General features: G+C 53.1%; 2 protein-coding genes across 5 annotated transcripts in view; one reads left to right on the plus strand and one right to left on the minus strand.

The window, feature by feature from the left end:
* The window catches only part of TRIM32 (tripartite motif containing 32), a 477,288-nt gene that overhangs the window by 443,778 nt on the left and 12,399 nt on the right, over window positions 1-21,111 (minus strand). The gene's annotated exons all lie outside the window — the stretch shown is intronic.
* Window positions 1-21,111, plus strand: part of ASTN2 (astrotactin 2) — a 327,690-nt gene that overhangs the window by 190,138 nt on the left and 116,441 nt on the right. For all 3 annotated transcript variants that reach the window (XM_061352931.1, XM_061352932.1, XM_061352933.1), the window contains 4 exons: window positions 1,451-1,639; window positions 18,490-18,614; window positions 19,016-19,120; window positions 20,794-20,973. In XM_061352931.1, coding sequence (XP_061208915.1) covers window positions 1,451-1,639; window positions 18,490-18,614; window positions 19,016-19,120; window positions 20,794-20,973 — 599 coding nt within the window. The remainder of the gene's footprint in view (window positions 1-1,450; window positions 1,640-18,489; window positions 18,615-19,015; window positions 19,121-20,793; window positions 20,974-21,111) is intronic.

Genomic DNA, 21,111 nt, shown 5'->3' on the forward strand with positions numbered 1-21,111 from the left:
TGTACATTGGGTGTTGGAGGGGGAAGGTGGAAGATTTGTTTAAAAACACTACTTCCCCCCTCCCCATTTCCCCTGTGCCTCTCTTAAAATAGAGTTTCATCCCCGATTTTGGCCAAGATCCTATAATCCTACACAATTTAGCATTTTCTCTCGGGAAAATCTCCCTGGCTGCAGTATGTTCTAAAAGGAGCTCAGTGATTATCTGGCTTTATGCTGCACAGCTGCAGCCAGCCAGCCAGCCATCCATTGCCCTGCCCTGGGGCTCTGCACATTGCATCCCTTGGCTGGTTCATGCTCTTGGGCACATGTGGGAACCTACTCCACATCCCAGTGGGAGGGACTAGGGTAAAGAAGAGGAAAACGAGCCCTTTTGGGAAGGGAATACCCACAAGGAAGCAAATTCCTACCAGTAACTCCAAGGAGCATGCACTGAATCCCGATGCTGCAGGTTCAGCATCTCCTGCAGCCCTGGCTGCTGGTTGCAACTGGGGAAGAGCAGCCCATGGAGCTCTGCCAATGTCACCTTCTCTCTTTATCCCTTTTTGCTGGTTTCCTCCTCACCACCTTCTTTTCTACGCTGGTTTAGGAGCACAGAGCAGTCGAGTCACTGAGAGCGAGCACATTGCACCATGCCTGCCAAAGGGTGCAATATGAAACCCATATGGGCACCAGAAACCTTTGTGGGGATGCTCTAGAAAATCATGGTCTCCATTCGCACCCACACAGTGAATCTGCGTTTCAGTTTGCCATCCCCAAGGGCAGAGACTTTTTCCCCCTTGGTTTTTCATAATCCCTTTTCCAGGCAGAGCTGCACCTTGGGAACAGGCAGGGAAAGGTGTGACAGGCGGGTGCAGGTTCTGCTTGCAGCACTAAAATGTGGCAGAGGAATGGCAGAGGGGAGCAAACCTGGATGGAGGTGGGATTGATGTTAGCAGAGTGCTGTGGCTATGGGGAGGAAGGGGCAGGTAGGGAATGGAGGTTTCCTTGTCATCTGGGAGCCAGTGTGAGGAAAAAGGCCAGAGAAAAGAGAGGGGAGGATGAGCAAAAGATGCCCCTGATGTCTGTAGTTAAATCACATCCCTGCTGCCTGCCTCAGTTTCCCTTCCTGTCTGTTGAAGATGAGCGTGTGCATCTTACCCGCAATGTGCTTGAAAGTGGGACCAAAGGGCAAAGGAGCTGTTTCCTTGCATGGGGGCACTCCTGAGTGGAAGAAAGCACAGGAGCTTGAATTTGCCTTGGGAATGGTTGTACACAAAACAGCACCTTCCCAAGCAGCTGCTGGAGATGTTGGTGATGCTCAGCTGGACTCATCAGAGACTTATCCCATGGCAGGGCTCATGGGGTGGCCTAGTGGAAGGTGTCCCTGCCCATGACTGAGACTCAATGAGCTTTAAGGTCCCTTCCAACCCAAACCAGGCTGTGGTTCTGAGTAGCTTGTGGTGCTCCACAGGTGCGTGGAGGAGTACAAACTGGCCCCGGATGGGAAGTCCTGCCTGATGCTGTCTGACATCTGCGAGGGCCCCAAGTGCCTGAAGTCGGATGCCAAGTTCAACGACACCCTCTTTGGGGAGATGCTGCATGGTTATAACAACAGGACCCAGCACGTCAACCAAGGGCAGGTGTTCCAGATGAGTTTCAGGTATGGCCTGGTTCTGCTCCTAGCTTTGGGAACATTGGGATGGTGAGATAGGATGAAGGTCCACTGGTGCAGAGCCAGCATCTCTGATGGGTTCTCTAGGGGAGAGAGCAAGAGGACAGCAACCATCCATGGTTTTCCTACTTGCTCATCCTTCCTGCAGGCAGCAAGACCCTCTTGGGCCAACGTGTGTCTTGTCAAGTGTTCAATTGCATTTGGTGGGCTTTTCCAGGCAGTGTTGCCTCATCTCTTTCTGAACACTGATGTCTTTTACCTCCATGATACCCTGTGACAAGGAGTTCTGCTGTTTAATCACATGTTGTATGAAAGGGTGTTTCCTTGGGTGTGTTTTCAACCTGTGTGAGCTGGTTTTACTCAGAGTCCCCAGTTACAATACTGGGGGGAGCTGTGGATATATATATATATACATACACACACATATACGTGAGAGATAACATAAATAAGCTGAAAGTAGATACCCAACTAGAGCTGCAAATAGCAGCCAGCAAAGGCGTTTGCAAGCTGCATTCCGGGTATGTCAGGAGTGCTGGGGGTCAGATGGGCATGGCAGGGAGAGCAGGATGTGAGCTGCAGTGCTCACAGAGGGGAGCTTGCTGGTAGCTGCTGAATTCAGGCTGGAAAATGAGTTATTTATCTGTTTTTCTTCACTTCTCCTGAATGCAGACACATTTTGGTTGGGTAATAAACTAAGGTGGGCCTATGATCAAAGCAGCAGCAGTGATCACAGTCAGGAGACGGTTCAGTGCGTATCCCACGCAGATGCAATTCTTTGGCCAGCATCTCCCAGTGCACTGGGGGTTTCTCTCCTGTTAAGGCACCCAGACCCCATTGTTACCTCTGATTTTAGCTGGAGCACGGAGCTCATCACTGCTGGCCACGGTGTTTCTCTGCGTGCTTTTCCCCCAGCTGAATGCAGAGCCTTCCTAGCAATGCATCCGCGCTGAACTCTGGCCTTCTGCTGTCTCCATGGCAGATGAATTACGATTCCACCAGCACAGAGGCGCTCAGAAAGGCAGAGCCAGCAGAGTGCTTGGAGCCGCTGGAAGTGAGAATTGACAGCGCACAGAGGCAATTTTCCCAGTGGGCTCCCCTTTGCTTTCCCTCCCTCCCACGTTACAAGCGTCAGCAGGTCCGTCACAGCTGGGATTTGCCATGAGCTGGCAGCTCTGGGGGCTTCAAACACACCCCAAGTGTTCTCCTGGGAATGCCAGACCCAGGCAGGCTCCCCCTGAATGAGGGCCAGGCCCAGCTCGTGCCATCAGTCCTTATGCACCAAACCTCCTTGTGCAGCTCATCCATAGCCTCCCGCAAAGCAGGAGGGTTGAAAGCCATCCTCCTCCTGCCTCAGCTAGGGCTGGGGACTAAGGGCTGCTTTATGGCCACCGGGAAGGAAACATATCCATGTCCTCAGGGCTAAATTCCAGCTGGGAAGCACGCAAGGTTGCTTGTGGGTCTGGTTTATCCTGGGAGATGTGTCTTCTCCTAGGAGACGTAGTTTCTCCTGGTTGATGCGGTTTCTTCAAGTCGTGCTGCCCTGGGGATGCTGGGTTTGAGCAGTCCCAGGCTGGACCAGGAGTGGTTCCTGCTGGAGCTGCTTTTGGCCTCTTTGCTCTCAGGATAAAAGACCTGTGCTGTTGGGGTTGTATCTTCCCTGAGGCTCTGGCTGATAGGTTTCCAGGGCTGTTGGTGGTCCATCCGCTCCCCATCCATGGCCAGCCAGGCTGCCGGGGTGATGGCTGTGGTGCATGTAGTGGGAGGAAGCATTTCCCAGTGAGGCTCTGCGCAGCGGGACCTAGGTCTTCTGCACAACCTCAACATCAGAGGCAGGATTTTCAGTGCCCAGCATCAGCTGGGGGATCCCAACAGCTCCAACAGCCGGTAGAGGGAGGAGAAAGCAGGTCTAAAGCAAGAGCAACCTTCAGAGCACATCCATGTGTTGTGTGTGATGCACTGGCTCGGCAGAGTTCGGAACCAAGTTGGAGGCACCATGTCTTGCTCCACAAATGCTTTCAGCAGCCTGGAAGGTCGGCATGGCTGACCTTTCCCATTGGCATGCAGCCTGTTGGATCCAAAAGCCCTGGGCAGTGATGAGAGGAGCTCAATTCAGCCCATGCAGTGTCCTTCCCTGCAGCCAGGCTGCCCGGTGTGTCGGAGGGTTACGCTGCAGAAGCACCATTACATCATCCCCTAACAAGGCAAGAGAAGGAGGTTAATGGAGAAGAAATTATTAACTGAAAGATGTAATTTGCCTCTGATTTTCATAGGTATTCAAGAACCTCTCTGCGCTTAAGACACCAGCTGTTAGAGAAGCCCTTAATTTGGTGCATTTGAAACATAGCAGGAAGCTGCCTAATACCAGGGATTAAAAGCCTGTTTCTGCGAAGTAGGAGCAAGAACCTGCTATCAGAACAAGGGGCTGAGTATTTTAGAGAGATTTAGAACTGCTGGGATCCTTTAGCTATGCAGATGTGACAGTCAGCTGAATGGTGTCTGCTTCCCATGTCGCCGCATCTTCAGTGTCTTTCATAAATAGGATATTCTCAATTTGCCAGGCATGTCAGCATGGGGTTGGGAGGAAGCCTTTGTACTGGGAAAAGCTGTCTCATGGTCCCTGGCCTGGGCAACACCTACCAGTTACCAGTATTTGCATCCCATTGGGTGCATCCCATTGGCTCCTCCAGCTCCAACCCCTGCCACAGGCAGGGACCCCTTCCACTGGAGCAGCTTGCTCCGAGCCCCTGTGTCCAACCTGGCCCTGAACACTGCCAGGGATGGGGCAGCCACAGCTTCTCTGGGCACCCTGTGCCAGCGCCTCAGCACCCTCACAGGGAAGAGCTTCTTAATCTTTCAGTTTAAAGCCATTCCCCTTGTCCAATCACTACCTGCTCTTATAAGGGTCCTCCCAGCAATGGCTTGCCATGGCACTGGGATGTAGCTGGTGTCACACTGATGGCTTTATTGTGTCTGGTCAGATCGAGAGGATGGGGATGTGCAGCAGGTACCTTTAGGATGCAGCAGGAGGATGGTGTTTGACATGAGCATGCAGCACACTAGGCTGGTACTGGGAGAGCTGCATAGTTTTGGAGGTCCCAGACCTTAGACCAGCCTGTGGTTCTAGTCAGTGCTGCATGAGATTTTGGGTTTCCCCTTTAACCCACATCATTTTATCTGAGGGGTAAAGCAGCACCCAAGCACTTCAGTGGCAAGGGAATGATGGAGAAAGCAAATACTGGCTGCTGTGACTGATGTACCCACAACAGGGGTGGGTAGCAGTCAAACAGTTCATGCACTGTATGTGCTTTATGTATACACCTGCACTGGTGTGGCACCTCGTTGTGGTACACGGAGCTTGTGTTCCTGCTCTCACATCCCTTCGTGCTGGTGCCAAGGATCCTTTCCCTGTCCATCAGTGCAGTGAAGCCACAGCCCATCAGGACGTGAGCACCGCAGCAGCTCAGATCAAGCTGTCATGAGTTAGGAGCTCTGACACAGTTATTTTCTGTACTGAGATGGTTTAATGACCCCCAATGATCACTGTGGTGATTGGGGTGCTCAACTTGCCTGTTGGACAAGCCTTCATCCAGGCTTCAGCTTGGAGGAGTGCACCACATCATTGCTGCTGCTGCTGCTGTTTCATTGCAAGGATTTAAATCAAAGCGCTCCTCTGGTGATGCTTCTGCGTGTCCCTCGCGGGTGCATTGGTAGGGGCAGAGGAGGGATCTTTCATCACACACCAGAACCCTCCCCACCCTTGCTCCTTCCATTGTTAAGCCCAGAGCGCATTCAGAGCCGCCTTCTTCTGGGCATCCATCTCTTTCTGTTAAATAGGTTCTTCTCTTTGGTGGAATGCTGCATGATGTTAATAAATAGATGGGATTGGAGCTGATCTATTCCAGTCACACCTCTCGCTCTAGCCGGGAGGTTCAGCACTGGATCCAGCTCACTAAAGACTAGATTAGAGTGATTCCCCCCTCCTTGCCTCACACTGGGGCAGAGCCTTGACTCCACACCATCCCCAAATCACCCAGGGATTATTTTCCAAATGGGTTGTTTATTCATTCCTTATCTGTTTTGTGCCGCCTCCTTGCCCCGAGGGAATAGAGATGTTTTGTTTAAAAGCTGTTTGCAGTTTCAGATTGTTGCTTTTATGCCATTAATATGGAGAAATCCCAGACTGCTACCTGTGGAGCCAGCTTCTCTTGCTGGATTATTACTGCATGGCAAATGGGATGTCAGAGCACTCCCTGGGGAGCAGCCGTCTGCCTTAACCAGGGTCCCTTCCCATCCCTATCTCTGGTTCTGCCTCTCATCCCCACTCTTGTCCTTGGCATAGCCCCAGGGTCTGGGGAGCACTTCGCTCATCCCCATTTGATTCCTTCCTATTGGAGGCTCAGCGAATCCAGGCAGTTTCTGGGTGTTGGGGTCAAATAAGCAGCCAAAGTAGTTTGGTGGCTGGAGTGGGGAGAGGATTTGTGTTGGCACACCCTCACTGCAAAACCCCTGCTGAGCACAGTTTTCCCCTTCCCATAATCAAGGAGGATGGGGCTGAAGGGTGCAGGGCTGCCACACTGAGCACCCTTCCCTCTGCAAACTGCTCCTCAGAGGATGCTGTTCCACGCATCCTCACCCATCAACCAGTGCTGCTGCTTCACAGCCTTGGGAGCTGTGTTGAGCACAGCCCCGAGGAGGCCGGGATGCCATGGGGAGGGCTGGGTACCCGCTGGCCCCAGCGCGGCAGCGGCTCTGCCTGCACGCAGCCGCACACCGGGTCGCGGAACCGATGCAGGGAATTGTCATAATATTGATGGGGAGTTTGGCAAGTTAATTTTAAATCTGTCACTTCTTCCCCTCGCTGCTTCTCAGCCCTTAATAAACCAGTGCGGCGGTGGCGGTGGCGGTGGCGGCGCGGGGGGAGCTGACAGCTCAGCACCATCACTGCCGCAGGGATGCTTTGGGAAACATCCCCATCGCTCTCCCTCTGCCGGGGGAGGCTGCACCCCGTGTCCCCACTGCCGTGGGTGCTCAGCACCCAGTGCTCATCCCATCTGGGTGCTAGAGGCCAGTGGGGGCTTTGTGGTACCTCCTGGTTCGGAGCTCATGGGTGAGGATGTCCTGCATCCCACTTGGCATCACAAATGTAATGTATGTAACCAGTTAAATGAATGCTATTGAGTCTTTCCCTATTTCCTCCTCTCCCCCCCCACCCCAGTCCCGAAAGCTCTACACACACAAGTTATAATTGCACTGCTTATTATTCCTGTGCTGGTGAGCAGGGCGCCAGCCAGGATACCACCGCCTTGTTTACCTATTACCCTTCAGGCCAGGATAATGGATGGATCTCTTTTCCAGTGGCTGCCTTCCATTTCATTCCTCTTTTTATTATTTGTTGCTGCAATTCTATTACCTGTTCACAACTCAGAAGGCTCAGACATGCTACTTGGAAGCAATGATGTCTTTCCAAGCCAGCCTAATGCCTCCGGCCTTGGTCCTCAGTAGCAGGTAAGGGGGCTGTTAGCAGTTTAGCAGCATTGTGGAGCTACTGAGGGATGTGATGCTCCGCTGCCTACCCTGCTCTCAGTCCGTGCCATGCTAGGGATGCTGCCTGCAGAGCAGAGATGTCCTGATGCCCATCTGTGGCTGTGCCCCTGGCAATGGCTTTGCAGCCCCCAGAGGATCTCCGTCTGAGCTGTTTCTTCTCAATCCCATTTTCTCTCCTCTTTGCCTCGCATCGAGGCCATCCTGGCTGCTTTCTTAAGTTCATCCAGCCCTTTTCAGAGCCCACAACAGGTTGCACAGAGACACACGCTGTGTATTTTGAACACATCTTCACTGGCCAGGCTAAGCACTGAGGATCTCTCAATTCAGTGTATAATGACTAATGCAATTAGCACAGCGCTCCATCAGCCCTGCTCCGGTTCAAAGTTAGCATCCCACCAAAGAGGAGAACAGATTGCGCAGCTTGGAGCTGGTATTTCTGACAGGCTGCAGCCACGTGCTTGTGCACTGCATTGGGAGCTCTTTTGTATTCTTCTGGAAAAACAAAAGCGAATCCGGTGCTGGCACTATCCTGAAGATAACACAGTGGTCCAGGGTGGAAGAGGTGGTGTTTAAAACACACTGATTGACTGAATAATAGAGGTATTTTAAGTACTAGGGGTATTCAGCCTTGTTCTCTGCCTGGTGTGAGTAGGACTATGCAGCTTTCAGCTCAGCTCATGCTGTGGAAGCTGGCTTTTCAGCCATGCACATTGGTGAGTTGATGTTGGGCCCCAGAGATGGGCAGAGCTGGTGACCATGGCAGATGTGGGTACCACGGATATGTGCCCCAAACTTCACAGGCACAATCCAGAGCCAAAGCACTGCTGTTGAAGATACATCAGCATGAAGCTGATGGAGCATCACCCATGGGCTTTTCTGGGCTTGGGGACCAGCCAGAGGTGCAGAGTTTCCCTTTACCATGGCAGTGAGGGATGCTACAGAGCTGCTCCCAACTCTGTGCCCCTGCTCCCCACTCCCCCCGGCCCTGGCAGCACGTTTCTGTGTGTGCAGATGTTTGTATTCTCTGCAGCTGATGAAAATATTCATTATCTTGTTAGCTGCTGCTGCAGCAGGAAGCTCGGATTTGCATTTCCACAGCTAATCGTGCTGCGCAATCACAGCCTCTCACCCAGCAGCACTAATTGGGCAGAGCAGTGCTGGGCCCAGGCTGGGAACCTTCCCTCCTGCCCTTGCCACTGCCAGTGGGGACCACAGGGAAGAAGTGCCATGGCCATAGGGGCACACCATGGAGGCAAGCAGGATGATGGGGTTCAGAACAGTGTGATAGATGGGTTGGTCAGTGCTGGTTCCTGTGCAGGATGGGAGCAGGCAGTGGGGTCCCACTGTGGGAATGCTGCTAGGCAAGGTGTGAGTATGGAAAGGTTGTGCCTCCTCGTCCTGGACCTGGGAGCTTCTTGTGGGATGGGAGCTGAAGGGTCTTGGGGAATGCTTGTCCCTCTGGGACATGGGCTCCTCCTGCAAGGAACCTGCCCTGTTATCATCAGCCTGCAGCCTGCAGGGGATACCTGTGTGCCCCCAAAGCAGCCATCAGGGGCTCAGTGAGGTCTGCAGGGTCCACCCCATGAAAAGCTGATGGTGACGCCCTTGTGTCCTGAGCATGAGGAAAGGGTAAAGGTTTGGAGAGGAGACATGGACCCACACAGGAGGGGAGCGACCAGACGTTGCTGCTGGCCACTTGCAGAGCCCTCCTGGGTTTGATGCAGTGATTTGTGTGCCATCCTCTCCTTTACCGTTCCCTTTATAGTGCCTGATAATGCCAAACCTGCTTTTGCTTTTCCCAGCTCCCAGTGCACCCAGGTTTCCCCTTCTCCATACCCTAGGGAGCAGTGTGCAGGCTGGACTCACTGACCTGCTTGCCTTTCCCATCTCTGACTTTCATGATACTAATTATAGCGGGTGTTATTGCATAGTTAATCTGCATTATTAAGAGATGCGGTGGAGATTGGTTTTATAATAATAACAGCTCAAATTTATAGAGTACCTTTCATCCCAGGGGGTCCTTATTGGCTTTATAGCCTTGTAGTGGTGCTCAGGCTTGCAGAGGAGGAATTGCTGCTGCTTCTTTCCTCATTTGAAGCTGCTCCTGGGGCACGGGGGCTCTGCACCCACGTGGGACATATGAAATAAGGATTATGTTCAGCTGAAAAGGAAGAAGAGAATCAGGCGGGAGGGTTTGAGGCAGTAAATTGTAGTCACTTGACTTTAAGCTATGATAGGAGGATTTTCCATCATGCCATGGGCACTTCTTGATGGTCACCATTAGCACGGTCCATGGGTTCATGCTGCTTGCACCACTGACACCGCTCCAGCGGCACCTCCGGGGACAAGGCTGACACTTACCAGCCTGTCACTGCTCTTCCTTGCTAGTGCCAGCACTGGTCAATGGAGATTCCCCATCCATGGACTAAATCAGCTTGACATTGACTTAGCAATGCGAATCCTTGCTCCAGGCAACACAGTCACAAGCAGGCACCAGTGTGGGGATATCCGAGTGCTCTGCAGCTATGCCAGCTGTCGAGCCATACCTGCTCTGAGTCAGCAGCAGGGCTTGGATGCAGTCCTCAGCGTGGCAGAAAACCTCTCCTTGCGCTTTCCCATCCCAAGTGATCTCTCCACAGATGGAGGATTTGCCCTTCTGTGGTTGCGGTGTAACCTGTGACTGTGTAGACCTGAAGGGAGATGCTTGGTTTGGGCTTGGGGACCATCAGTTTAATCCACTGTCCACCAAAGGTGGTGCACAAGCTGTGCTGGGAGCCCTTCCATCTCCTGCTGCATCCTACCCATAGGGCACATGGGATAACCTGGGAGATCTATATCTTCCATTGCACCTACTTCCTGTCTTGGATGCTGGAGCTGTGGCTCAATGCAGAGGCATGCAGGAGCAGGTGGTGGGGACCAACCCAGCATCACTCATTCTCCTCCTCATCCCTATTGCTGTCCTGCTGTCTCCCTGCCCAAACTGCAGCTGAGCAAGAAGTCATCTCCCATGGGCTGTTGTCTTCAATACCACTTTCCTTGAGATGAAAGCCTGGGGGTGTTTGTGCCATTCATTTCTCCCCAGCAGGGACCAGGGGAGCGCAGTGCAGGCATGTGCCTGTGCCATAGATTCCTGGGGATGGTGCCGTCGGCCAGCTGTGCTCATACCCGCAGGCAGCAGGTGAACATCTGGAAGGTGTGATGGCACTGCCACTTGTCATCCAGCATCTGCAGAGCCAGGGTGTGATGTCCCACAGAGCTGCGAGGAGGGAAGCAAAGCGGAAAGAGCTCCAGGGCACTGCGCTGAGCCATGGAGCAGGACTCGGTGCCTGCCTCTCCCAGGGAGGACGGCGAGGGGTGAGGGTGCTGCAGGTGCCGTCACCGAGCCCCATCTCGGTGTGTGCAGCGTTTCATGGCTTCTGTAATTAACTTCACACACAGAGACTCGGCTATGCAGATGTGGTCACAAATCCCAGCTAATTCACCATATGCTCTGGCTGCCAGGCAGCGCCGGGAGCTGCCACTTAGGGATGCATCCCTGAGTGCTGCCTGCATGGGTGCTGCCTTCACCCTCCATGCCTGTCCCTGGGGGATACCTGGCTCTGCACATCAGCTTGCTGTGTCCATGGTGGTGGGTTTGCTGCTGGGCAGAGCTGTGGGCTGGCCAAGGCTCCTGCATGGGCACCTTGGGCAGGCACCAGGCACTACTGGGCTCACCCCAGGCTGGTTGAGTCTGTCACAGGGGACACTGGTACAGCTGCAGCCTGTGCTGATGTACGGCAGAGCGTGCGTGGAGTGGAAGCAGGAGCATTAACTGCGTTGAAATGACTTTGTCGGAGTGCCAGCATATGAAACGCGTGGTGGTATTGCAGCCCTGCCACTGCCTGTGGCTGTTTTTCCTCTGCTTCTAATGACTAATAGAGAGAAGACAAAACAATTCCTATTAGTTTCTCCCACGCTGCAGTGGGTTTCTTATTTTCCAAACCTCATTAGAGTTTGTAATACCGTGGTGGTAGTCAAGAGCAGTCCGAATCGCCCTGGGGGGAAAGAAGAGATATGATGTGCAGCCCAGTATTAACACCGCTCCTGGCTCATTTCCAACGCCCCTCCTGACTCCTTTCCAAACTCTTACACCTTATCTCCATCTTAAAGGTTAATGATGAAGCTTAGGAGGGGGAAAAAACATGCTTAAGATCCCAAATTGTTAAAGAGAATGGATGCGTGTGCTGAGCAGAGAGCTGGCTCTGCATTTACATTGCAAAGGCAAATATTATTTAAAAGGCAATGCTTGCGCTTCCCAGGGCGTTGCAGCTGGGATGTGGGTTTCTCTGTGTAAGAGCTGGTGGTGTGAGGGGCTGCAAGAGGAATCCCATAGGAACTGGATCCAGTTCCTTGGGAAGTCGCAGCATGGAGTCCTGGCTCCTCTGGAGTCAGTGGGAGTTGTGCGTTTGTTGTCTCATTACAAATAACACCAGTGAAAGCACCAGGCATGGAGCTGTTGGGGCAATGTTCAGGAAGTGATTGCAAACAGTACCCAAACAGTCCCCATGCAAAGGGACCTGCAGCCTTAGATCAGCTCATCGTTGAAATCATCATCCAGAGGAGGTGTCAATCCTGGCTCTGGGATGCTCATGCATAGAAAACCCATCCCCATAGAGAAAGAGAGCCCAGATCGTATCCCCCTGGCCACAGCCGGATGGGCAGGAGCTCCATGAGCTGCTCCAGGTCTGTCTGCTCCATCCCTCCATCCACACTGTTCAACAGCTCGAAGTTGCTGAGCTCATGGAAGCCAACAAGGTCAGACCCTTCGGCTGTCAATGATGGCAAAGCTGATGGAGGGAGACACCTTGAAGGGCAGATACATGGAGCAAGACACGGATCACAGTATCACAGTATGTTAGAGATTGGAAGGGACCTCAGAAGATCATCTAGTCCAATCCCCCTGCCGGAGCAGGAACACCTAGATAAGGATACACAGGAACGTGTCCAGGCGGGTTTTGAATGTCTCCAAAGAAAGAGATTCCACAACCTCCCTGGGCAGCCTGTTCCAGTGTTCCGTCACCCTCACTGAGAAGAAGTTTCTTCTCAAGTTTAAGTGGAATCTCTTGTTCCCAGCCACAAGTGCATCCATGCATTTTCCCTTCATTCTTCCATTCTCAAACATGGGGGGGGGGGTTGACTTCTCTTAAAACCTCTTGCAGAAAATCACATTTAAACTTAGGTTAAGCATGAGAAATTTGAATCCCAAAGGGAATAATCCATAGATTTGCCCAGTCCTGTAACAGGCTGAAAACTAGAGCTTTGTACGGGATTCCCAGCTCAGTAATGAAGGCGTAAATCCAGCGCTGCCTGCCTGCTACACAGGCACCGGGCATTGCTGTGGGAACCAGAACTTCCCAAACCTGTATTTACTCAGCACTCAGTTCAGCCTCTTCCCAACAGGCATTCCGGAGGGAGGGAGATCCACAGCCTAATGTGGGATTTCACCCACAGGAGACACTGGAATACTGGAATAAATAGCTGGATAATGGGGAGCAGGGAAGGGAGAATAATGTAAGGTGATGAATGGGTGCTGTGGGCACTCACCTGAGCTTCAGGGCTTCTGCTGCCTAGAGCCATGTGTTGGTGGTGGACCTTCTCCAACAGCAAGTCCCATCACTGGTTGCCTGCTCCAGGGCTCACCAGGAAGGAGATCTTTGCTTCTACCACACATGGTTTCTCCATTGCTCCATCTCAAAGCACATTCCTGTGTGTTTCCTTTAGAAATGGCTTTAGGAGAAGATGCAGTTTTCCTCCATGATGGTGAATATGATGCTTGAGTGCTTGGTGGCATCATCGGGCTGTGTGGTCCAGGTGTTAGGGTTTGAGCGATGCTTGGAGATGGTCTGTATGAAAACCAGGTTGGAATGATCCAGTGTTGGAAGAGCATGATACTGATGGACCTGTTTGTCTTCCTCTGTTTTGTACTTAAAAGAAACACCACCTTAAAAATCTCTGCTCAGGTTTTGCAGCAGGTTCAAATGGAGTTGATAAATAGCTTTGGATCAACTGAATTGCTGTTTTACAGTGCATAAACTACTCACCAGGAAGGAATTCCCTTCCCTGCTTCTGCTGGCTCCTTGGAGCATTGTTGTTCCCACTGCCCGCATCCTTCTGTCCGGCTGTCTCAGGTCTTGAAATCCCATATCCAGGTGTCATTTACTGGCTGTCACCACCCTTGTGCCATGCCTGGGGTCACTCTCAGCTCCACAGAGGGCTCTGGGGCTCAGTCTGAGGATGTGTGGAGGGGATGGTGCTGAGCCCCATGCACATGGGGACATCACACCAGCACCGTGCGTGCCCACAGGCGCTGCGGCCCCAGCGCTGGCATCAATTTACCTCTGGAACACCTCAATTTAAATGCTAATTCTCCTTTACCGATGGGTAAGGCAGCTATTGCATATTGTGAGGCTGTTTAGTGCTGGCACTGAAGTGGAGATACACGCTGGGGACATGGTGGAGAGGGATGGGCAGCGCTGGTCTTATCCACAGCACAGGGGCTGATGGAGGGATGGGGATGGTGATGGTGGCCACACCATAGGGGTTTGGATTGATGCTCTCTTCTGTCCCCATTGCAAACAGTGGTTGGGGCCAAAAGTTAGGGAGCTGGGGAGAGCTCCAGCGAGATTGGTCTCTCCTTTTTCATCCTGCTTCGTTACACAAGCATGGGGCCTTGCTAAAATTAATGACCAGTAAATTTGGAATAAGTAACTGCTGCTTCAGAGGGTTTGCATTAAGCCTTTATAATTCACCCGTGCCTGAGGTCACAGAGACACATGGGGGCAGATTTACGGCATGCTTACCTTCTCCAAAGTGGCTGTGGAAACAGGACACCCTCTTTCCTGTCTCCCAATGGCTTTAGATTAACATTCTTTGGGTGATAATAAGCTAAAAAGAAGCTATTTCTGCATGTCCCATGTCAGATGCAGGCTGGGCTCTTGCAAGCTTCCAGCCACCCCAGTGGGAAGGCTTCTCAGAGGGGAAGTTGGGTCAAAACCTGGCATTACATAACCTCAAACCCATCACATTCTCCCCAAGCCATTGAGGGACAGAAATAAGGGAGATTAATAAATGATGCTTGCTAGAGAAGGTGTCCTTCCAGGCTTGCATACCAGAAAGCACCGTCCTCCCATAGTCACTTTGCTGAACACAGGCACTCTGGATGATAATGTGATTAACGTTTGTAGCTGTGCTGGCTCAGATAAGGGTAATTAAATCTCACGCTCCAGGGCATAAGCTAATCACTCGTGGGGTCATTTTCTATTACTATTATGGTTTTACCCCTTCATGAATATATTTGCCCAGTTGCTGTGATTCAAGGCATGCATCCATGGCCAGCAGTGGAAGGAGGCAGAAGCCCCATCCCACTTGATGATTTGCAGTAGGAGTTGCACAGGAGCAAGGAGGCCCCTAAAAGGATCAGTGGGCAGAGTCCACCCCTGAATGTGAGTCATCAGATGATGTTTCACTACTGCTCCCACTGACAGCTTGGCCCTGGCTTTGAGCACCTTTGCCATGGGATGAGGTGTCCCAAGGCTCAGCAGAATCATTCCATAGATCAGGACCCTGTGGCTGTGGCCCCATCCAGGAGGACCACAGTGCTCTGGCTGCTCGCAGTGCCTGCATTGGGCTCTCCTGTTCCCCTGGGCTCCCTTTTGCTTAGGGATGCTGTGGGATGCTCATCCCTTTTGGATGCTTCCCATCAGCTGTGTGAGCTGACACCAGCCCTGAAGAGCTTCGCAGTGCAGCCCTGCGCTGCACCGCACCACGGCTGTATTGCATGACCTTGGGTGTATTATTTAAGGTCAGATTCCCCAAAAGCATCTCTAGTTTGTGTATCTAGGACAGGAGAACACCAGCACAGCGGGATCTTGCTGCCTGAGCCCTCCTCCTGGTACCTGAGCAGCCTTTATCACAGCAGCATCCGAAGACTGAGGGAGCTGCCGTTTGCTGTGTAACCCAAGGCAATGGGTGCGTTATAGACTCAGCCAAGGTTACAGGAAGTGCCCACCAAAGCCGGAGTTTTGAGCTCAGTTTAATGCAGGTGACTGCCTTCCTCCTCAGCAAACCCTGCCTTTATAAAAGCCTTTGGCCATTTGACCTTTCCCAGCATCAAGGCTTGTTTGTCTGGAAGTCAGCTCCCTCCCGAGGCAGGGATGTACTCTGCTTTGGATGCTACTCAGGACCGGTGCTGCGAGGGCGAAAGAGCATTTCCTTGTATAATGACTCAGTATCTGCACAATGCCCTGAGAGATGATGAGATCCCCACCAGGAGAGTGCTGCCAGTCGATGCGTGCATTCAGTGTGCGTTGTGCTGGATGAGAGCAGTGTACTCACTGCTCCTGCCAGTACCAAGCATCTGCTCTGTGAGTAATGGGGAGATACGGGGGTGGGGGCAGAACAAGAGACAGAGGAGGATGCTGTGGGGCTAACAGGGGCTGGGATCAGGCCTGGATCTCTCCCGATCCCATTGGAATAAACCAATAGGAACCATGAGGTCATGAAGGCATCACGGTGCTTCTTGTAAATGGCACAGACCCCCAGTTGTTGAGCCCCGCACCCATTCAGAAGTGCCAGTGGCTCAGGCGGCACATGCACAGGGATGCTGTCACATCCCTCCCCTCCTCTCTGTCCCTGTGGCTCACACAGAGCCTGATGGCTTTGATCAGCGCTGCCAGAGAGCACAAAGCCTGGTAAGGAGCCGTCCTGTGCCTCTGTGGCGAGCAGCGCCGGAGCCGCAGGGCTGCTAACGAGGAGCAGAGGAAGAGGAGCTGCAGCCCTCTGCCGGCTGCGGGTCCGCAGCGCACGGCCCTGGCGCCGCCGGATGCGGGGGGTCCCATCGCCTGCCCCCCCGTTTGCCCTCCGGCACCCACATGTGGTGTGGAGCGGCTGATGGGGCTCTGCACCCAATGGGTGCTTCCCCCCCCGCGTGGATACAGTTCATCCCTGGGGTGATGGGGAGCAGGGGAATGGAGGTGGGAAGAGGATGCAGGAAGGGTTTGGTAGCAAAAACGCATCACCAACATGCTCCTAAAGCCTTGCCTTCTATTGCTGCGTGACAGGAGCATGTGCGTGCTCACACCTTGACTTGCAATTGCCCCTTGTTTTTCCCTGTCATTTTGGCTGCGGAGCAGTTAAAGCAAATGGGATTGCAGCAATTGGCACTGCAGAGTGTGGCGTTCTGATAAATACCTGATCATAGAGGTGTCAGCTCTGAACAGCAGCTCCTGTGTGCATGTTCCCCTCGTATTGGTGTGCATCTTCCCCTTCTCTCTCCTCAGCTGCTCATGTATGGACCCACCAGCCCCTGGGGTCTGTCCTGTCACCCCATAGATTAGATGTGAGGACAAAGCTCTTCCCTGTGAGGGTGCTGAAGCGCTGGCACAGGGTGCCCAGAGAAGCTGTGGCTGCCCCATCCCTGGCAGTGCTCAAGGCCAGGTTGGACACAGGGGCTTGGAGCAAGCTGCTCCAGTGGAAGGGGTCCCTGCCTGTAGCAAGGATTGGAGCTGGAGGAGCTTTAAGGTCCCTTCCAACACAAAAGCAGGCTGGGATGCTGTGAGCCCAGCTCAGGCACAGGGACAGCTGCTCTGTGGGCTCATGGCATGGGTGTGTGTTTGTGAGATGGTCCAGGTTGGTTTGTACTGGGGGAGAAGGAGATGCTGCTTCTTTGCATCTTCCCTGTCCTGTGCTTGCATTCAGGGCACTGGGTTAACGGAGTCTCCTGGTGTCTGCTTCTTCAGGTGTTGGTAGCACTGATGCTTTCCTCCCTTTTCTGCTGAGGCAGAGCAGCAGGGACACGGAGGCTCCTTCCCATGCTCCCTACTGACTCGCCTCGCTTTGCAGCCCCTCTTCCCAGCACCCACAGCTCTTGGCTCTGCAGTGATTGCAGCTCTACATTTGCATTGCAAAGACAGCAAGAGGCTCAGAACAGCAAAGCAGTGCTTCAGCACAGGGATCAGGCACCCGGCATGATCAATAGGAGATGTGTGAACACGTGTGTGAGCAAGAGGCTTTTCCCCTCAGATAAACAGACCTCTTTGGCAATAGCTGAAGTGAAGCTCCTGAGATGCAATTGGGAGCTGGTGGCTTTCAGATGGGGTGCTGCTGCCTAATGTGTCCCATTGTGACCTGCAGCTCCTCATCCCAGTGCTCCTCGCCCACCCCAGTGCTGGAGCATCCCCAGGGTGGTTGTGTGGGGCTACACAGTGGTGCAGGATGCATGGGCCATATCCTGGCCCTGGAGCAGCAGTAGGGCTCTGGGGAAGTGCGCCACCAACTCAGCATCTCACTGCAGTGGTGGCTGAGGTGTCCCCACATGTGAGATGATGCTGGAGCATCCCCCCCCATGGATGCGGGGGATAAAGGCAGGGAAGGGGAATGAAACCAGGAGCTGGTTAGAGGAAAATCTGTTCCTAACAATGCAGCCTCCCACAGCGCCTGGCACTGACCTGATTTCACAGGAACCTCCCTTTTCCCTGCTCCGCTGCCCTTTTGTCTCCGCTCCCAGAGGACACGGAGCCTCCTGCCCTATATTTTGGCTCTAAGATCAATATTGAAGCTCCCCCCTCTCGTTCCCCTTGCTCAGGCGCGAGGCATTTCGCTTGCGGGGGGGAGGCTCGTCTCCCAGAGACCTGTCTGTTCACTGGTTCAAATCATTGCCCCGCTATCGTTGTTCTAGAAACAATTCATTAGGGGCCTATTATACAATGTTCTACCTGCCAAGGTTAGAAAAGAGCCTGCGTGTGTGGGGAAATCACACCGTGAGCTGCACACGCTGGGTTTGGGGTTTTTCTTTGGTGTCTGTCTATAAATGAACCTTTTTCTCCTTTTACAAAGTCATCTGGGGGCAGAGCCGTGGAGGGGATGGGGAGCTCCAGTGCGGCTTGCTCATGGTTCTGCCCTGGGAAGATGCTGCTGGTGGTGGGAAGGGGCAGGGTTGGGGTGTCACAGCCTCCTCACTGTTGTCTGCCCCCTCTCACTTTAAAACCTGAGCCAAAACCCATGGCTGCCTCCCCAGGCTCAGAGCAGTCTCTTGTTGCAGAGGGCTGATGGAGCCATGGTCCTTGGGGAGCTTATTAAGCATCACCGTGGAAAGCTTTACAGCCAGGGGCTGCCAACCCCATCCCCTGGCAGGTCTCCTGCTTGGAGATGCTCTTCACCCTCCTGAGCCACCTATCCCTGTGCCGTTGGGCGGCTCGGCCCCCCTGCCCGGCTGTGGCCTGCATCGTTGCTTTGCAGTTGTCTTCTTCTCTCTGCAGGGAGAATAACTTCATCAAGGACTTTCCGCAGCTGGCCGACGGCCTCCTGGTGATCCCGCTGCCCGTGGAGGAGCAGTGCCGCGGGGTCCTCTCCGAGCCGCTTCCCGACCTCCAGCTTCTCACCGGTACGAGCTGCCCCCATGGGGTGAGCACAGGAGCGAGAACCCCTTTTCCCACCCTAGATCCCAGTGTGGTCCCCAAGGGGCATCGGAACACCCAGTCTCGGGGTGCTTCATGGCATCCCCTCTGCGTGCCTGGGGCGGATGTAGTGTACGGGCTGTGTGGGTCTGCCCCAGCATGGCAGGGCAGCATCTCCATCCCTGCGAGATGCAGGCAACCACATCCATTGCAATGCTGGTCCTGCCAGCAGCCTGGGGACACCATGGCATAGCCACCAAAGGAGGTCACCATCCCTCCCCCTATCCCATTTCATGCCCCTGTATCATGTAGCAAAGCAGTTCCTCAATGTCAGCATTAAGCATCTCTTGCAGCAGCAAGGGCTGAGCATCGGCTCTTTCCTTTGCAGGGGACATCAAGTACGACGAGGCAATGGGCTACCCCATGGTGCAGCACTGGCGGGTCAGGAGCAACCTCTACAGGGTGAAGCTCAGCTCCATCACCCTCTCTGCAGGTGAGGGTTGGTAGCATCAGCAAGATGTGTGTCTGCATGGGCGGGTGGGTGGTGGTCCTCTGCCCCAAGGCACAGTCATGCCAAGCATAGAATCATAGAATAGTTAGGGTTGGAAAAGACCTTAAGATCATCAAGTTCCAACCCCCCTGCCATGGGCAGGGACACCTCGCCCTAAACCATATTACCCAAGGCCTCGTCCAACCTGGCCTTGAACACTGCCAGGGATGGAGCATTCACAACCTCCCTGGGCAACCCATTCCAGTGCCTCACCACCCTAACAGGAAAGAATTTCCTCCTTATATCCAATCTAAACTTCCCCTGTTTAAGTTTTAACCCATTACCCCTTGTCCTGTCACTATAGTCCCTAATGAAGAGTCCATCCCCAGCATTGGCTCTGCTTGTGCAGTAACTCACACTACAGAGATGAGCAGAGACTTTCCTCCTTTATATATAGGGGAAACTGAGGCAGAGAGCTCAGTCCCTGGGGTCAGAGCCAGGATCAAGCTAAATCACTGCAGTAAGGATTCATGAGGGGGTGGTTCTGTATATGCGTAGGTACAGAAAACAGTGAGTTCTTGGAAGCACGTGGTTTCAAAAGGCCCCAAAGCACTTCTAAATGTGGGTCATACAAAGCAGGGAGTCGCAGATGAAGCAGGGGGTGGGTGGGAGGATCCTGCAAACGTCAAAACATTTCAGTGCCGCGTGTTCAGAGCTGCCCGTTTTGTCGGGAAACGCTGGAGCGTTTTGTTGTGACCTGGAATGTTTTGCCTTTTCCTTTCAAAACAGAGGGTTTTTTATGTATGTGTATTTAAAATATCAACCTGGTTTGAAATGGAGAAAGAAAAAAGGGATCTGGTGCAGACAGAACAAAAGCACCTGCTTGGAGATGAAAAAATATCTTTGGGTTCAGCTCCGAATGAGTTCTTCTTGCTGCTTTATTAAACCCACCTTCTCTTTCAATAACCCAAGCAACCAGCCGGCCCCATAACCTCATTTTGGTGCCTGTAATGATGTATTCTCCTGCAACACGTTTTCAGTTCCACCACTGAACCAAGCCAATGATATCAGCCAGCTCTAAATGATGCCCAGGTGCTGTGTGGTGGCCTCAATGATATCTCCATAGTACAGCAATGTTCTTGTCCTGTGCCACCCATCCCCACTATGTGCACGGGGCTGTGGAGTCCCCTGAGCCTCACACACCTATGGTGTACCCAGTGCCATCAGCCCAGACCCTGTGTCCCCCTGGACTGTCTCCAGCTTTCCTAGAGGTAGTTATTGGTTGTACAGTATGCTTCCTCTGGAGATGTGGTGCAACCTGTTATAAATCCATCCTTACACCAGGAGAACACCTGGTAAAGGCCAAGCACATTCTCCAGGAGACCATCAGTGATGTTCCAATGGCCTGAAGAAGAGGATGGAGCTGGCAGGAGGGAGTGTGCACACATATTCACATCCTGTTAAGGGATCTCAGAAATTACTTAGGGAGGGGGATAGTAGAAGGATGCCAGTGCCAAGGGTAAAGAACAGGTTGTGGATTCCAAGGGATCACGTAAAGCACGGAGGCAAGAGAGGAGGAACTGCGCTTTGCCCCTGTGTGGGAACTTACATGGCTCGAGCAGGGGATCTCTGGGTCTCCCTTCATCTCTGCTGACCCCCTGCCTCCCTTCCCACAGGCTTTGCCAACGTCCTGAAGATCCTGAACAAGGACAGCAGCCGGGAGGAGCTGCTCTCCTTCATCCAGCAGTTTGGCTCCCACTACATCGCGGAGGCTCTGTATGGCTCTGAGTTCAGCTGCACCATCCACTTCCCCAGCAAGAAGGTCCAGCAGCAGCTCTGGCTCCAGTACCAGAAAGGTGAGGAGCGCAGTGGGCACGGGCAGGGGTACCATTGCCGGTTGTCGTTTGCGCTGTTTTCCATCCATCACCCCCTTTCCCCTGTGCATTCACCATCACCACGCTGGTTAGTGGGCACAGACAGGAGTCTTGTACCAA

This window comes from Neopsephotus bourkii, unplaced genomic scaffold, assembly GCF_033783945.1.
Source record: "Neopsephotus bourkii isolate Nb327-2 ecotype Australia unplaced genomic scaffold, CSIRO-AGI_Nbou_v1 NB_659, whole genome shotgun sequence".
Taxonomy (NCBI): domain Eukaryota; kingdom Metazoa; phylum Chordata; class Aves; order Psittaciformes; family Psittacidae; genus Neopsephotus; species Neopsephotus bourkii.